The 15,312-nt window shown below is 47.7% G+C and overlaps 1 protein-coding gene across 1 annotated transcript; it reads right to left on the bottom strand.

Moving 5' to 3' along the window:
- Positions 1-11,998: 11,998 nt before the first annotated feature.
- Positions 11,999-14,919, bottom strand: LOC126540894 (translationally-controlled tumor protein homolog). The gene is made up of 2 exons (XM_055076441.2): positions 12,742-14,919; positions 11,999-12,256 (listed from the first exon to the last, which is right to left on the bottom strand). The coding sequence occupies exons 1-2, from the start codon at positions 13,108-13,110 to the stop codon at positions 11,999-12,001; spliced, it is 627 nt and encodes a 208-aa protein (XP_054932416.1). The 5' UTR covers positions 13,111-14,919.
- Positions 14,920-15,312: the final 393 nt, after the last annotated feature.

The raw sequence follows: 15,312 nt of genomic DNA, 5'->3' as shown, positions 1-15,312 counted from the left end.
AACGCGCTCGCGACCTACTGAACTCTAGACCTGCACAGATCTCCCTGCTCCAGCACGCCTGGTCTAGCTCGCCCCTTTGCCGCTAGGGACCGAACGTACGAGCAGAGTGGCGCTAGTTATAGCCTGTTCGCTGTCGTCTGCTTCTGCGATCTGTTCAGCGCTCGTGCTGCTATGAGGAGGGTATGGCGAAAGCGTGAGAAGAAAATCCTAGCGACGTGCAACAAGGGCTCTGCGGTGGCAATCACTAGGAGATAGCGCCAGAGTAAAAATTAAATTAGGGAGTTTTACGTGCCAAACCCACTTTCTGATTATGAGGCACGCCGTAGTGGGGGACTTCGCAAATTTCAACCACCTGGGGTTGTTTAACGTGCACATAAATCTAAGTACACTGGTGTTTTTCGCATTTCGCCCCATAGAAATGCGGCCGCCGTGGCCAGGATTAGATCCCGCGACCTCATGCTTAGCAGCCTAACACCATACCTATACTAAGCAGCCACGGCGGGTAATGGCGTCAGAGTAGCGCGCGTCAGAAATGTGGAAACAAAGCGCTGCATGAGTGGAGGTTTGTTGGCGGTGGCTGTTGTGCATTGCGCGTAGGCGTCATCCACGCGCTGCTTTTCGCGATCTCCCAATTAGCGAGGCAGTGGCACCGCACTTCGCCCCCTTTGCAACGTGCCGCACAAGACAGATTGTCCGCGCCAGCCGATATATCACGAAATGAAAACACGCATAAAGCTGCGCTCACATTTCCCCTTAGGGAGTATCGTAGTCGTCGGTGAGTATTTTTTCTTATCTTTAAAAAGTGAGGTTGAGTACACTGGGCGAGAAACCTAGCCTCTCATGAAAGAATGATGTTTCAAGAAAAGCTTAGAACTCTGAGACTCGTATTTGAGCTAGTTTGGCGCTTAGGTGAGAGAAATGAGCAGTAATGAAAATAAAGTGCTATACAGTTAAGTGTCGTAGGGAGACAAGGAAAATAACATTTTTTTAGTGTTCATGATGGACACGCTAGAGGACGATGATCGTCCTTATATGTTGTACCACAACTGCGGCCCCGTCAATTTGCTCAGGAATCTCTGAGGTGTATGAATACCCTAACCCATAAGGTCGGTGTGCCAGGTATATTTGGGGCTCGCAGTTTACGATTGGGCAGAGCGGCGGCACTGAACTTGCAAAGCTTTTCGTTTACAAGAACTGCCGTTATCATTTGCTTTATTCGCCATAACAATTTGCCGGCGCCTGTTAATTCGAATCACTGCAACGTACGAACTGTTCCTCACCATGTGGCAGAAGCCGCATCTACCTAATTAAACTTCACTGACCCGACAATTGATCACCATCATCATCATCATACAAGCAGTCCCGTTGTTTAGTAATCACGTTTAGGCGTATCTACGCTCACGTAGTCTCAGGTCATTCAATACCACCGACTTGGAATCCTGACGTACGCTTCCCTTTAACCCCCTCATGCAGGTACACATCCGATGTTGTATACAGTTTATATTTATGGGCTTTAATTCAATCGCCCCTGTAAATTCAGAGTTCTTGTTTTGTGGTGTTACCACACGTTCGCTGTCTTTATAGCACGTAGTCCAGAGACATAGTTGCGTAGCGTAAATGACTTAATCTAGCAGCAGTAAATAAAAACGCAAGATCAATCGCAGAAGCAGAATAAAGTCAACGAAAAACCCGAACGAAAGCAGGCCTATTCCTGCCCGTAGCTTCTCCAAACGTGATATCGCAGAAACACTTCGTCATCGCGCAATGATTGCTACGCTTTGGGAACGGGCGCAGGCACTGCGATTTATGACCGACATATTTGATGGCGCGGCGCTTTATATGGCATACACACGGAGCTGCAATTTAGGGATGCTTTCAGTAGTGAATGGTACTGGAATGCATGAAGAAAAAAAAAAGCAGGACACCTATGACAATTAGGTGCGCGCTCTTACCTTGGGCTGTCTGAAAAGCGACGTGGAATAATGCTGCGACGTAAAAGAATGGCAGCTCTTAGAAATATAAAATATTTTTTACGCACCCCTTTTACGCACTAGTACGAATTGGGTCACGAAGGATGCATTGACGACGGGACATGCGAGGAGACGAAGTGCCGGTTGTTCAAGGATGAGAAGAATGATCTGAAAGATAACGACTGCCCCGCGAAGCCTAGGCTAATAATTTATTCGTTATACGCCCACGTGTTGATGTATGGGAAGAAGAGGTAGCGAAGCATACGTACATCCTGCGTAGTAATTGCCCCTCAACCAAGCGCCCCCCCCCCCCCCCCCCGAAAAAAAAAAAGAAGAGAGGAAATCATAGAGCAATGTAGATCAGGATCTTTTGTGGCGTCATGATTCTATACGGAAAGGTTGTTCGATTGTGAAATCCTTTTCTATAGAGAACAAACGTCCCCGATAATAACGAATTGACTAGTCGAAGGGGTGTGTCTGGCTATCGCCGCTGTGTCTCGGAGTTCCTGTACACCCGAGTTGACGGATGGGGGATACCGTCGCGCGCAGCGTATTCGAGGAGACGTGAGGAGATTCCCAAAAGGCCTGATAACAAAGATCGCGATCTCTGATGAAGCGATTGCGGAGTTCGTACAAACGATGGGGAAACTCGCTAAACAAGTCTTTGCCTTAAAAATCGAAGGCGCCCTTTGTCCACAGGCGAAGATCTCGCAGGAATATAATCAAAAGAAAGGCGTTGTTTCGCTGTAGCGTTAAATAAGTCCGACTTGGAACGCTGCTCGCCCTATACGGCGTCTTCCGTACTTCGAATCTACGTTACTTACTCACCTGCAACATAAATCACCGTAAATTTATGTTGGCTTGTCGAGCAGGTGGCGTTGTGATTTTATTGTTTTCATAGATTATTGGTAACACACGAAAACTGCGATTTTCCGAAGTTACGATTTCTTTTTCATATATTTTACTAATCATGTTTAGAAATGAAAAGTGACTGAGAACCAGAGCAATTAAATTGCAGACGTGATCATGTTGTTTTTTCTCGTTCCTTTTTGTAACGGCTCGCACATACAGAAACTCAACTTCTTTTTTGCTTATTCCGTGCGCTGCTGACAAAGCAGAAAGTAGGAAAGCTATCAGGAATGTATGTGACGCCATGTGTTGACAGAGAGAGGTGCCGCCCGTCTGGTGACTACCCATAAACGACACAATAAACAGGATCGCTTTAGGCGACGCATTAACGCGTCTGGCAGAAACACTAATACGATGCACCCGATCAACGTTCTTAATTACAGCAGCATGGATACTCGCGGCGGCTACAGGCCAGTTTTGTGTACGAGTAGCTGCAAAGCGGTGTACGCTGATACCAAATGGATCCTCTCTTCAGTAAACGTGGTATCACTCTCCTAATTCGCGTGTAGCCGGCGAAGAGGGAGGGAAGGGAGCTAAGCTAGCAGGCGGGCGACTAAAACGCGTCCCTCGGCCCTCAGCGGCTATGTCGTTGGGCTGCAATTACCAGCCCTGGCGCGGCCGCACCCTAGGGAGGCAGCAGCCTACACCTCTCGCGCACCTATATTGAGGCGCGCGTTGATGATCCCCACGTGGTCAAGTTCCCCCGAAGCTATCCACTACGGCTCTCTCGTAGCCCCAACGGTGCTTTTGGACGCAACTCATGAACGAATGTATCGCGCACGTGAAGCATAAAGCAATATGGGGAGCAGGTGTGAAAAAAAGAAAGTAAGAATACAACATGGTGCCTTTCACGGACAGGATCACGGGTAGTCGATGGTCGAACGGGTAGTGTATCGGTCTACTGTGCTGAGGGAACAAGGTTGGAAAACATCCACCGGACCAACTTGGGTAACTCAGTATGTGTCACTCTGTCATTCTGCACTCTTTGACGCCGGAGTATAGGTTACCGGGGATGCGGCTTTGGGGTACCGGGGGTTTGGAGATGTGGCACTGGGCAGGTTACACTTTTCAGTGAACCCCTTTGACCCCGACTTGAGTCACTAGCGATGTGCGACTGGAGATGTGCCGCTCTACAATGCCGAAAATGATCTTTTAAGATTATCTGATGCACAGCATCAGAGAATTCGCATCAGGGAGCACTCACGTACACGCAGTCCGCCCAGCAGCACCGCTAGAAGTCGCAGCGCGGGCAGTGCGAGGTGCGACAGAGCACCCGGGCTGTGTAGAAATTTCGACGCTGACACTGCAGTGTGTCGCCACATTGTTTCAATGCTGATCACGTTAACGTCGACATTTATTGTGAATCGTCCTGCCGAATTGTTTTTATATTTAGATTTTCCTCACGCTAGAGTCTATGGCCTATGCTTGACTTGACTTATTTTTAAGCTTTTGTAGGAATAAAGGTAAAAGTGGATGTGCGATGATTATACGAAATGAACGAACAGGCTAAAAGACATTGATATATATTTATATAGCCATACTAAAACAATGTTGAAAAGTTTGTAAGGCACTCGTGCAACCGAATCACGAAAATGACTACAGATGTTTCAACAAGGGCCTAGAATGTGTGGACGTTTCGTTTTAGCGTAATTAGGAAAAAAACGGCATTGAACGTCGGCTTGATGTTAAAGGAACAGGGCCCGTTTTCCACGATGGAACTCTACAGCCTGCTGCGCTTTTGCTTGGAGAAAACATATTTCATCTACAATATTACTTCTACAAGGAGACGCAAGGAACTGCAAAGGGTTCTTTCATTTCTGTATCTGCTGTAAACCTGACGATGGAGACTGTCGAATCCAGGACACTGAGCTTCTTCAAGCCCTGACCTAAAGTCTTCCTGAGGTACCTGGACGGATGCTTTTGTATTCTGAAGGGTGACGTTCAGCGATTACTTGCCATCTAAACAGTATGAAGACTTCCATATAATTCACATTAGAGAAAAAACTAGTGGAATTGGTTTCTTTGCCAGACACTGATTTCGCGCGTGGACGCCGGTCTAAATTTCTCCGTCTGGAAAAAGCCGCCGCTTTCTGGGGGGTATTCCCTGAAAGTGTTCCGTCATTTACGGTGCTGGTCAAACATCCCTTAATGGAGACTACCTTCACGGCTGCAACCTTAAAGCAGGAGCTCGAGACAGTCCGCGACGACCGAGGCGTTTTATTCCGAAGACCGTGCGCCAAATCGAGAATCCAGTAACCAAGAGAGCAAGCAGAACACACCCCAGGATTCTTGAAACCAAGTCGCGCGTCGATTGTCTATATTCAGGGTATTACCGAACAGATGTAAATATATTTTAGGATAACACGGTGTCCCGATTGCGCATGTGTCCACGATCAAATTAAGGATTGAGCACGTCAATTTAAAATGCTCCTCCCCATGATCAAAGTTTCCTGGAGGTGTTTTCAACATTCCCTGCGCATACTGAAAATCTGTATACATCGGAGAAACGAAAAAATTGTAAAGGTGACTGAAACGATACAAAGATGACGTCACCAAGAACCACGTCGTCTGAAATACCATCTCAGAGAACGCTGAAAGCACGCGCCACGCGGGAAACTGGGACGAGCCAAATGCCATTATCACGGAAAGGGACTTGTCAGCAACGCTTCACTTGGAATCGCTGGTCATACAAACCACTGACCACACGCTCAACGGGACGCAAGGCTGCTAGGATGACCTGGATGACCTGTACGCCGGTACGAGTGCTCAAGCACATATATACCAATCCTGTAATGGCCGACTCGTTGTGAACAAGAGGTCTACGCAGATCCCGAAACGCGAAACTTTGTACTTTTTTGCGAATGGTCAGTGACTTGTAATAATATGTTCGAAGAAATACATAGGCGGATGCGCGCGCTCAATTTTGTATGTTCTTCAGGTTGCGCATTTTCTAAGAACTCGCAAGGTTATAGCGCTGTTAGGTACGTTAATGTCACCGACAACCACCCAGCAACAAAAGCCTTGGCGGAAGATTTTTACATAACCGATGATATAAGGAGTGGAATAAGCACGGGCATCGGCCTCCTTCCTCAAGTCAAAGAATGAGTGAGAAAGCGGACTACGATCGAAATCTTTTCCTAAGGCCTCTGAGCGAAAACTAATTCCTTCACTGACGATGCATTGGAAATCCGAAAAAGATATGATTTATTGCTGATGCGGTTGGTAATATGCAGCTTGCGTTCCCAACTAATCGTCTGATCTCCTTGCTTCAGTCCCTATGTGAAATTGCCGCTCTGCATGCGTATAACGCCAGGGCGGACGCTGTGGTTACCAGGACGGTAAAATATCAAAGGCGTAACACCCTCGTCACGGCTCGAGCTGTTCTCTGGCGAAAATGAACGACGTCCGAATAAGGCCACCGCGCCATGGAATAAATTGAGCGGTGCTCTCGTTAAACTTTATTGCGTGTGCTTACGTTTCTTTTCAAGTTCAGGCAGTCTATTTATCATTTAAAAGGCGTTACTTAAATTCGAAAACAGCAAGAAAGGTGTTCCGCGGATTATTTATTGCAGCATATTGTGGACTGTAGCGTCCGCTTTCACGTGGGACATGAAAGGCAAGAATAACGATGCAAGCTAGCGGAAGTCACTGTGCCACTAACCATTATTAGCAAACTAGCGGTTCGCGGTTCTCCTTCTTCCTGAAAACAAGAATTTAGGCTCGTCGAGATCTTCTACGTGCGACGCAAGTAAACTTGTGCTGCTGAAGACAAGGAAGATGTGCTCTGTCTTTAGTTTGGAGTTCAAGGAATGGCGTAGGTGCGGGCGTTGGTGCGCCCGCGATTGCGTGGTTTTTCTGAATCCCAGTTGATATAGCATTGTATTTGCCTTGTCAGGAGTTCCCGAGTTCGTTTCGGTCTTCCATCAGGACTTATGAATTGTGTCGTGATTTCATTGTGGTCTTCCTTATTTTTGCACCGAGTTAGCTTGGTTTGGTCTTGCACGGTCAGTAATTCTTGAACAAGGAACACGGACTCTCGTGCTGTGTCGCTTAGTTTCTGCGTTATTAATGTAAGTAAGCGCGTCCATCGGCAGGTAAATGCCAATAAAGATTTCTCGCAGTGGGAGATTTGCACTTATTGCCGTAATTTGAAAATAAGAAGCTGGTCTCGATTTGCGCAGAGTAAAGGACAAGCTATTTCATTCTAATGGATTTTCTCGAACTGTTTGTTCAGCGAGCAGGCATAAATGAGGATGGTACCTGATCTTGTTTATAACTTTTTATTGTGTTTGTCATGGCCTGTTCAGTAGAGTAGGGTTCGCTGCAATGCTGTAGCCGTTGCCGTGTAACTTTCCTTGTCGAAAGTATTAGTCCAACCACGTTTCTGCGTGATATCAATGCTTGAATAAAGAAATAAGCAGTATTACCATACATTGAAAAGAAACGGGTGGTCTGTGCAGCTTTTCTTTGCCAAATTGAGCCCGTAACTGGCAGTAACTGAGCCCGACGTGACTCGATTGATGTGCGTCAAAATAAGGCACCCTTGGTCGTTTGTCGCTTCCCATTTCAACATCAATAAAATTACCGCTAAAAATTGCCATCTGGCTGCTGCAGGTCACCATGTTGTTTTGCATGCGCGACGGCGTATCTTCAAGTTTGCCATTATTTCTGTAGAATAATTCTTTTTTCTTTTCAGATCCAATATTAAGAAGTCTTTCTGTCTCATTTCTAGAGAGCTGTTTCTTTTCACTTACTGGATTTATCTCCACTGCAACGCGACACTCGACTTCTGAAGCGATCGAGACCAGAGAAGGGAGTATAAATTTAATTCCAAATTTAAGCCGGCACACACAAGTGCCACGGCGGGCACCGACGGAAAAGGCTGGAGACAGAGGAGAAGGTGGAGCGGCTGAATCGAACTTCTCGGAGGAAGCTGCCACGCGCACGGAGCAGTACGCACCAGAAGTCGGCGCGGCATCAAAACAAACAAGCACCTAGCCAAACACCGAGAAAGAATCCAGGTACTTCCCGGCGTGAAAGTTTTTTTTTTTCGTCTCCCCTTTTAAAGAAGTATTCGGCCGAACCGAGCGAGCGCGGACAAGAGGCCGCGAGCCCCGCGCGCCCGGAGCGCCCTCTTCTGGATCGGCTTTGTTCTGACAGAAGTTCTGTTCGCGCACTGATACCGGGATCAGAACCCCGAGAGTTCGGGATCTCCACGAGTGGCACGGCGAGCGGAGGGTCGCGCTGGCTCCGTCGCTCTCCGACGAAAGCAGCGGGCACTCCCTCGCCGCCGCTTGCCATTGAAGAACGCGCGTCAACTCGAGGAAGCGAGAGGAGTCAAAGCCGTATCCGAAGCCGAGAAGCTAACCTTGCTTTGAGCGCACAAAAGGCAAGTTCTAGAGAAGCTCACGCAAGCTCTCGAAAAGAAATAAAAGAAAAACGCCCCGCTGAATAGGCAATTGAATAGAAAGCTTGGTTTTTGGTTTATTTCCCTGACGTTGGCGGGGGACGGGGGACGGGGGGGGCAAGAGTTTCCAAATTTTGTTTACTTACTTCCTGTACTTCTACACAGATTCTGCTCTAGAAAGTATATTTTGTCTCCAAATAACAGCGTTATTGAGAAACAGGGACGCAATAATAAACGAAGGGGTACATGAATCAAATCAACAAGAACACAAACAAGAAAAGGACGAATTTAGAAGGATGAAGAACGCTATAAAATAAACGCTGCATCGCTCATGCAAAAAAAAAAAAAAAAAAAAGCTGCAGCCGCCTTACGAAGATAACGGTGCATCATAATAATGGCGTCCTCGCGCTGGCTTGGACAAACTTGGATTGGCACGCATACAATTCTTTCATATGCATCTGGTGGAAACTTTCACCTATCTGTAAATACCCTGCCTATTTAGAACTGGCTCGGCCAAGAAGGTTGAGCTGATTCCTGACAGTGTTTTGTCTTTAGAGATAGCGGACTTAGACGGGCGGGGGCATGCGGATTCAGCCGCTGCTGGCAATCGGAATGTGCCAGCAGACGATAAACTAAATTAAGAGCGAGGGATAGACGACGCTTCGTCAAAAGTAGCATACGGAGTTTTGAAAAAGTCCCTTTACGCTCGGAGGGGCTCATAAATCTGGAGAACAGAAGACAACACTTAAGCGTTCACTTTAGCTTGTGGAATATTTTATTGAAATGATGCGAATAGAAACGTCTGCAGCGCCTTCTGAAGACACGATTCCTGAAAGCAAAGGGGGTTCGGCTGTGTGAGAGCTAACTTTTTGAATCGAAAAGATATAACTCGACTAGGAACCAGTTCTGAGTTTAAGAAAAGAGCGACAGAAAGCTAAATAAATAAAAGGATGAAATGTCACTGTCGGTAGATTTGTCTGTACATAGTTGTAAGTTAAACGAAGTAAGGATGACGCTGAGAAATTATAACATAGATTACTATAAAAACAATGCACGTGGCGTAATTGCACCTACCGACCAAGTGGCCGAAATCTCATCCAAGAGAGGGAGAGAGAGAGAGAGGAAAAGGGAAAATCAGGGAGGTTAACCAGAAAAAAAATAAGTTATGGGGTTTTACGTGCTAAAATCCCGATCGCATTATAAGGAACGCCGTAGTGGGGGACTCCGGAAATTTCGACCACGTGGCGTTCCTTAACGTGCACCTAAATCTAGGTACACAGCTGTTTTCGTATTTCACCCCATCGAAGTGCGGCCGCCGTTGCCGGGTTGCGATCGCGCGACCTCGTGCTTAGCAGCCCAACACCATAGCCACTAAGTAATCACGATGGGTAGGTTAACCAAGGACGTGCCCCGTTGGCTCCTCTATACATTTGAGGGACAAAGGGGAAAATGTAAATACGGAAAAGAAAAGATACGATGCTTACGATGCAGTGTTCACGCCTACTTTCTCATCTGGCTCAAGGATGCTCCGAACAAGCAGCTGTCAAATTTTGAACATGTGAATAAACCTTTGAACACCACCAGCGGTACAGGCGTTGAAAGACGCAAGATGGCTTTCTAGCGCCATTCGTTTGGGGCACCCGGCCTCCCCTCGGAGGCGCAGGTGCTACCGTCCACGCGGATGCCAGGCGGCACAACGTGAGCCCATTCCCTCCTGTGCCCTCTCAAGCCTGTTTCACATGCTGCGACTGGATCAATAGAAATCGGTGCAGTGGCACGCGTCGCAATGCTAATTTTTAGAGGGCTCATTTTACACTATAGCGATTTCAACAATGCGGCTGGTGCGACTCCCAGGGTTGTTTCCTGCCGGGTATTGTGGCATGCGCCTCATAATCTTTCAGATGTAACAAAAAAAACCTTTCCGTTACGACATTATTGACCAGTCTTTAACAGGAGCAAGTAATACGCATGTTTTGTAATATAAAATCACTTCGACCTTTAAAACGACTGTTCGCAGCTGGTCGTTCAGCGCTGCGTGTTGTTTCGTGTGCCTTGTAGGTCATTGTTCTGACTAGGCTACAACAGAAGAGCGTCGGCGTAGTGGCTGAGAGGTAGGATTTTAGACTGGCAAACTATGGGTTCAGTGTTCGAATACACGAGTGTCACTGTGACCTTTATTCTTGATAAAACTCTCGCGAGACGCGAGACGTTCTTGTAGCGGACGAAGAGGAGGCAAAAACTCTTATAGACTATGTACGTATAGCATAATAGCGTACAAGTAGCGGGGCCCGAAGAGCGCACCAGACCGACGGGGCGGCTGGTGGCGACTTTCTAACAATTGGCCGCTTCTGTCTTAAATCTATTTGGCAGGAGCGAGACGAGAAGGGTGCTGCCGTCAACCGTGTCGCCTTCCTCTTTCGTCGCGGTATAAGCCGAAGCTGCATACCACCGGTCTCATGGACAATGGGACAGCAGTTCTGATGAATTTTGAACGCTGTCAGTGGATTCGCCATTGTGCTCTGTGTCTCCGGGCTCCTCAGTCTGACGTACAGAAAAGGGTCGGCAGTTTCTCGGAACATTGAAGGTCGTCAGTGAACGTTTGAAGCCCAGCACAAGGGCAACCACTTCAGATAACCAAGGTGGCAGGGGGGAACGCCCATTGCCTCGATGCCAGGCACGCAGTGTGGCACAATCTTCTCCGTATGTGGTAGTGCTTCTGCGTGTATTTCGGAGGCAGTACACCGTAGTGGACAAACATGACTCGGCGCGTATCGCTGTTTTGTTCGTGAAAGTTAGGTGGTGATGTCTGCAGCGAGAACTTGCCGCAGCCGCAGTAAATGAGGAGCAATCCCTGAAGGAGCTATCCCTGAAGTGTGCTGCCTACTTTTTAAACTAGAATTGCGAACAAAAATAAGAACAACATCGACAAAAGTAACAACAATACCCGTGTCTGAGCAATCGGACATCTACAGCTATAATGTGTTTGTCGAGGTTGCATTGTACTTCCACGACAAATTATTATTTTAGCTCGCTGGTTACCAAAGCTACACTAATTTTGTTTTATTGAAGAACGTTCAGGGAACGTTGGCAATCGGAAAATATATTCTGTCAAGCAGCAGAGTCACACTAATTTAGTAGAAATGCAAATAACTAGAGACACTTTTGATATATCCGGCCGCCAAGTGTGCCACGAAATAGACTGGCGTTCTAGTAACAATTAATGCGAAATCATTATGTGCCCCATTTGGCGAAGATCTGTCGGCGTAGTTGGTGTGACCGAAAGATGGTACGAAGAATGGCCGACGGCGCAAGAACGCGTCACAAAATGCTTGCATTAACGTCAAATTTCTCCTGAAGGTTTCTGTAAACAAATTAAATGAATGGCTTTGAAAACAAAGTTTGGTAAATTTAAGTCTGGGCGGGAATCGAACCCCGGCCTACGGGTTGCAAGACAAGCACGATCGTCCGACGCCACAGCGACTTCTCCGATTTTTTTTTGTTTTTAGAATTTACAACTCCTTCAATCCATACACAGCCCAGCTGTTCCAAAAGCACATAATAAATAGTGTTTAATGTACCGGAAGGTGGGGGCCACTGCTCTCTCTCTCCTCTGTTAGGTAGGCAGCTTTACATAATATGACAAGTGGCACAAGAGGTTCCTTTTGTCATCCAGCTTGGGTACACTTGCACTGTTTTCTCAGTAAGATAATGTTCAGGGCCAAGGGCTTCCGAGGACGAAGTTGTCAACGCCTCTGCTGCCACTGATTGGCCATTCTTCGCTGCAGACTAGGTCTTCTATCTCAGCTCTCGATACATTTACATCTTTTTCTTCATCCAGACGATGCTTGAAGATCATCATCACCGCCGTCTCCCCTCCGCTATCTTGTTCACGGTACTCCAGGGGACCAACAATGCCCTGAGCATTGCAGGGATCGCCAATGAACTGGTAGTCACCCAACTTGGACAAGAACTTTTTCTCTGGACCTGTTAGAAGCTCGCTGTGTTTCTCTTGACGTGCGCAGCTTCGCCGAGCTGGAGGAGAGAGAGCTGAGAGAGAGTGAAAGCAGAGTATAAAAATAGCATCGCGCAGCATAGCGGCACGGCAAGGTTGGGTCGAGCCTAGCAGGGGAGAAGGAGCGGCGCGCACGCGAGCGAGAAACGCGGCCCGGATGCCTGCCGTCTCCTCCAGCGCACAAGGCAGGGGCGTCAGGCGAGGGAGGAGGGTCGTTCTTCTCGGGCGGCTACTAGGGTGCCTCGAGGTGTTCCTCGCCCGCCGCTCCGTACACAGTGCAGGCAACGGCGTGGGCCACACGAATCGTGGACGCCGTAGTAGACGCCTTGGCGGACGCGGTAGGGACACGTTGCTTGTGCTCGTGTCTTGTCAGCGGTTTGACACTGTTTTACTGGCAGTCTTCCCGCTGCACCGGTCTCTAGTGTTTGCGATAGCAGAGCCACGCATAATTTTTTGACAACAGTGGTTAACTTGCTCTTGGTATCTTCGATCTCCTCAGGCCACTTGCCCTCCTCCTGCCACATCTCCTGAAGCACCTTGGTGTAGGTCTTGAGGTAGTTGTTGTAGTCAGCCTTGGTAAAGCAGGTTTCTGTGAGCCGCATATTCAGTACCAGGCCCAGGCTGCTCTCTGCATTCTCATCTGTGCCCTCGTAAACCTCTTCGGCAGAACGGTTTGCACCATCCAGCTGCATTTCGCCCTGCTTGTGGGTACCATGGTGACATTCAATTTCGAAGGTGCAGTCGTCCATCAACTTGTACTTGCTGGAATCGGTGAACATCTTATCGCCGGAGATATCCTTAAAAATCAGCATGGCTATTTAGATGAAGTGGGATTGCACCCGCTGCTACAAGACAGTACACTTCCGCGACGCCACGGTGACTCCATGGTTTTAGTCGACTAAAGGCGTGCCTAGTGCGTGCGTCATTGCGCACGTGAGGGCGCAGCTAATGTTGTGCAGGTGGCGTCACGTAATAAGTGTACAAATGATTGTATGAAATGAAAAGCATTGTTGTCCAATTGAACGGCACTGAGCGGTCCTTCGAGTTATGAACTCCTCGCGGGCAATTGTGTGCGTTGAGACGCTTGACGCATTTTGATTTGGCCTTGCCGAGGCGTAGTCAGAACGCAGGCGAGAGCTCGCACTGACGAGGAATGAGCGAAAAAAAAAAAAACAATTCAGGAAAGGGACCATAATGCTCTCAAATTCCTACATGCACGCAGCCTTAAGTTTCCCTGCAGAATTTATCGCTCTAAAAAAAACGTCTCTTACACCATAACGAAGAAACTTGAGCAGAACATGAGTAGACCGGATGTACATAAGCGCAAAAATTTCATATAAAATAATTTTAATAGTAGAATGGCGCTCATGTGTTTAAAAGGTTCTCTAATTTTGTCATCACTTGGATGTGAGGTCAACACCGGTGAACGCAATCAGCGGGTGCTTCGCCTTCTAGCGAGTGGGAGTTGTTTAAAATTATGAAAGGGGCAGGAGTAGCAGAAAGGAAATACATATATGAAAGCAAGTCGAGGCACCAATGAATTGAGAACCTTTAGCCTGAGGTCAACTACATTCTCTAATATCGCAAGAAAATAAAAGCAGTAGCTATAACAGATCACAGCACTCGGCGGAAATTTAGGTAAACTAAACCGCGGGGTTCCCCGAAATTTTCCGCACGAGGCATTCTCATCTCCGCTGTCTTATATACCTTTCTAAAATTAGGTCCGGGCGGCATGATTAAAGCGCCTCGATCACTTTCGGCTCTACCAATCGAATTACCCGACGGCATCACATTTAGCCATCCTTGCCGCTTATGGTGCAGAGTATATTTAGGCTTCCTTACTCTCGAAGTACTTGCTCCGAGGTGTGTGTTGGGGCGAAGCGAGAATATTTCGTGATAAAGAGAAGGTTTCGGTAGAGCATAACAGGCGCACAGGTTTTGATGGTTACGACGATTAATGGGATCTTTTACGTCGTGACAGCCAACCGAAAATAGAATAGGCGGAAAAAGAAGGAGGCTGTTACAGGGACAGTGGCAAGGTAAAAAACAAAAAACAAAAACAAGAACAAATCACAAGGTTCAAAAGAAGAAAGGAATAACAGCGGTATCAAAGGTGGTGTGGAAATGGAAAAAAAAATTTAACGAACGGCGAAGTACAGATACCGGGAAGCTGGCGGATGGGGAATGAACCCGCAAGCCAATCCAATTTCACTGCTCTGTGCAGCGCCTGCTTCTGGCCGGAGGCGTTGATCTCTGCTCGCCCTCTCCCATCTGTGCTTGATAGTTGTTAGCCCACCCTTCCCCCGCAGTTTGCTTATGTTTCATTTTCCCTAAGAACACAGGCAGCGATTTTCTTGGCGCTACCTAAAGAAAGGCGAGGCTGCGCCGATTGGTGTCTGCGCGGCCGCTGTGTCTGCTCTCTGGCACCTGGGCTACCGCGACGTGAACAGACCACTATTCTGTACCGACTGTGGCTAGGCGTCGCATTTGGAAACTCTTATGCCTTCCTTATTGGAATGGCCAACAGCCCCACGTGCGATACAAGCAGCTAGGATGAGACACTCGCACAAATTATCTGTGCCTGCAGGCGCTATAGCACCGAGAGGCAAGTGATTTGCCGTGTGCTTGATCAATTAAACAATCGTCCACTATCGGAAATAAATGCTCTAGGCCAGCGCTTCCAAATAACTTCCGCAGAGAAGGATTTTTCGGGCTACCAAGACTTCGGCGGTCTACAGGCCTTCCCAATAGACTCCAAGAACGCCGCTACCTACCGATATATAACGCGGTTAGCTTGTGCTCGTCTCTCTTTCTCTCTTTCTGTGCCTTTCTATTCTTTCTCTCCGCATCCCACTTACCAGTTCCCCCCGTGCAAGCTTACCCGTGCAAGCTAGCCAACTGGAATTACCCATGGTTTACCTTCCTTGACTTTCTGTGCATCCTTTCACTCTCACTCCGGCAACAGGAAAACAAAGAGCGTCAGCGAATACTGGTCATGAACGCTCTTGTTCCAG

The sequence above is a fragment of the Dermacentor andersoni genome, chromosome 2 (genome assembly GCF_023375885.2).
Source record: "Dermacentor andersoni chromosome 2, qqDerAnde1_hic_scaffold, whole genome shotgun sequence".
In the NCBI taxonomy this organism is placed as follows: domain Eukaryota; kingdom Metazoa; phylum Arthropoda; class Arachnida; order Ixodida; family Ixodidae; genus Dermacentor; species Dermacentor andersoni.
This window is presented reverse-complemented; position numbering and strand designations above follow the sequence as displayed.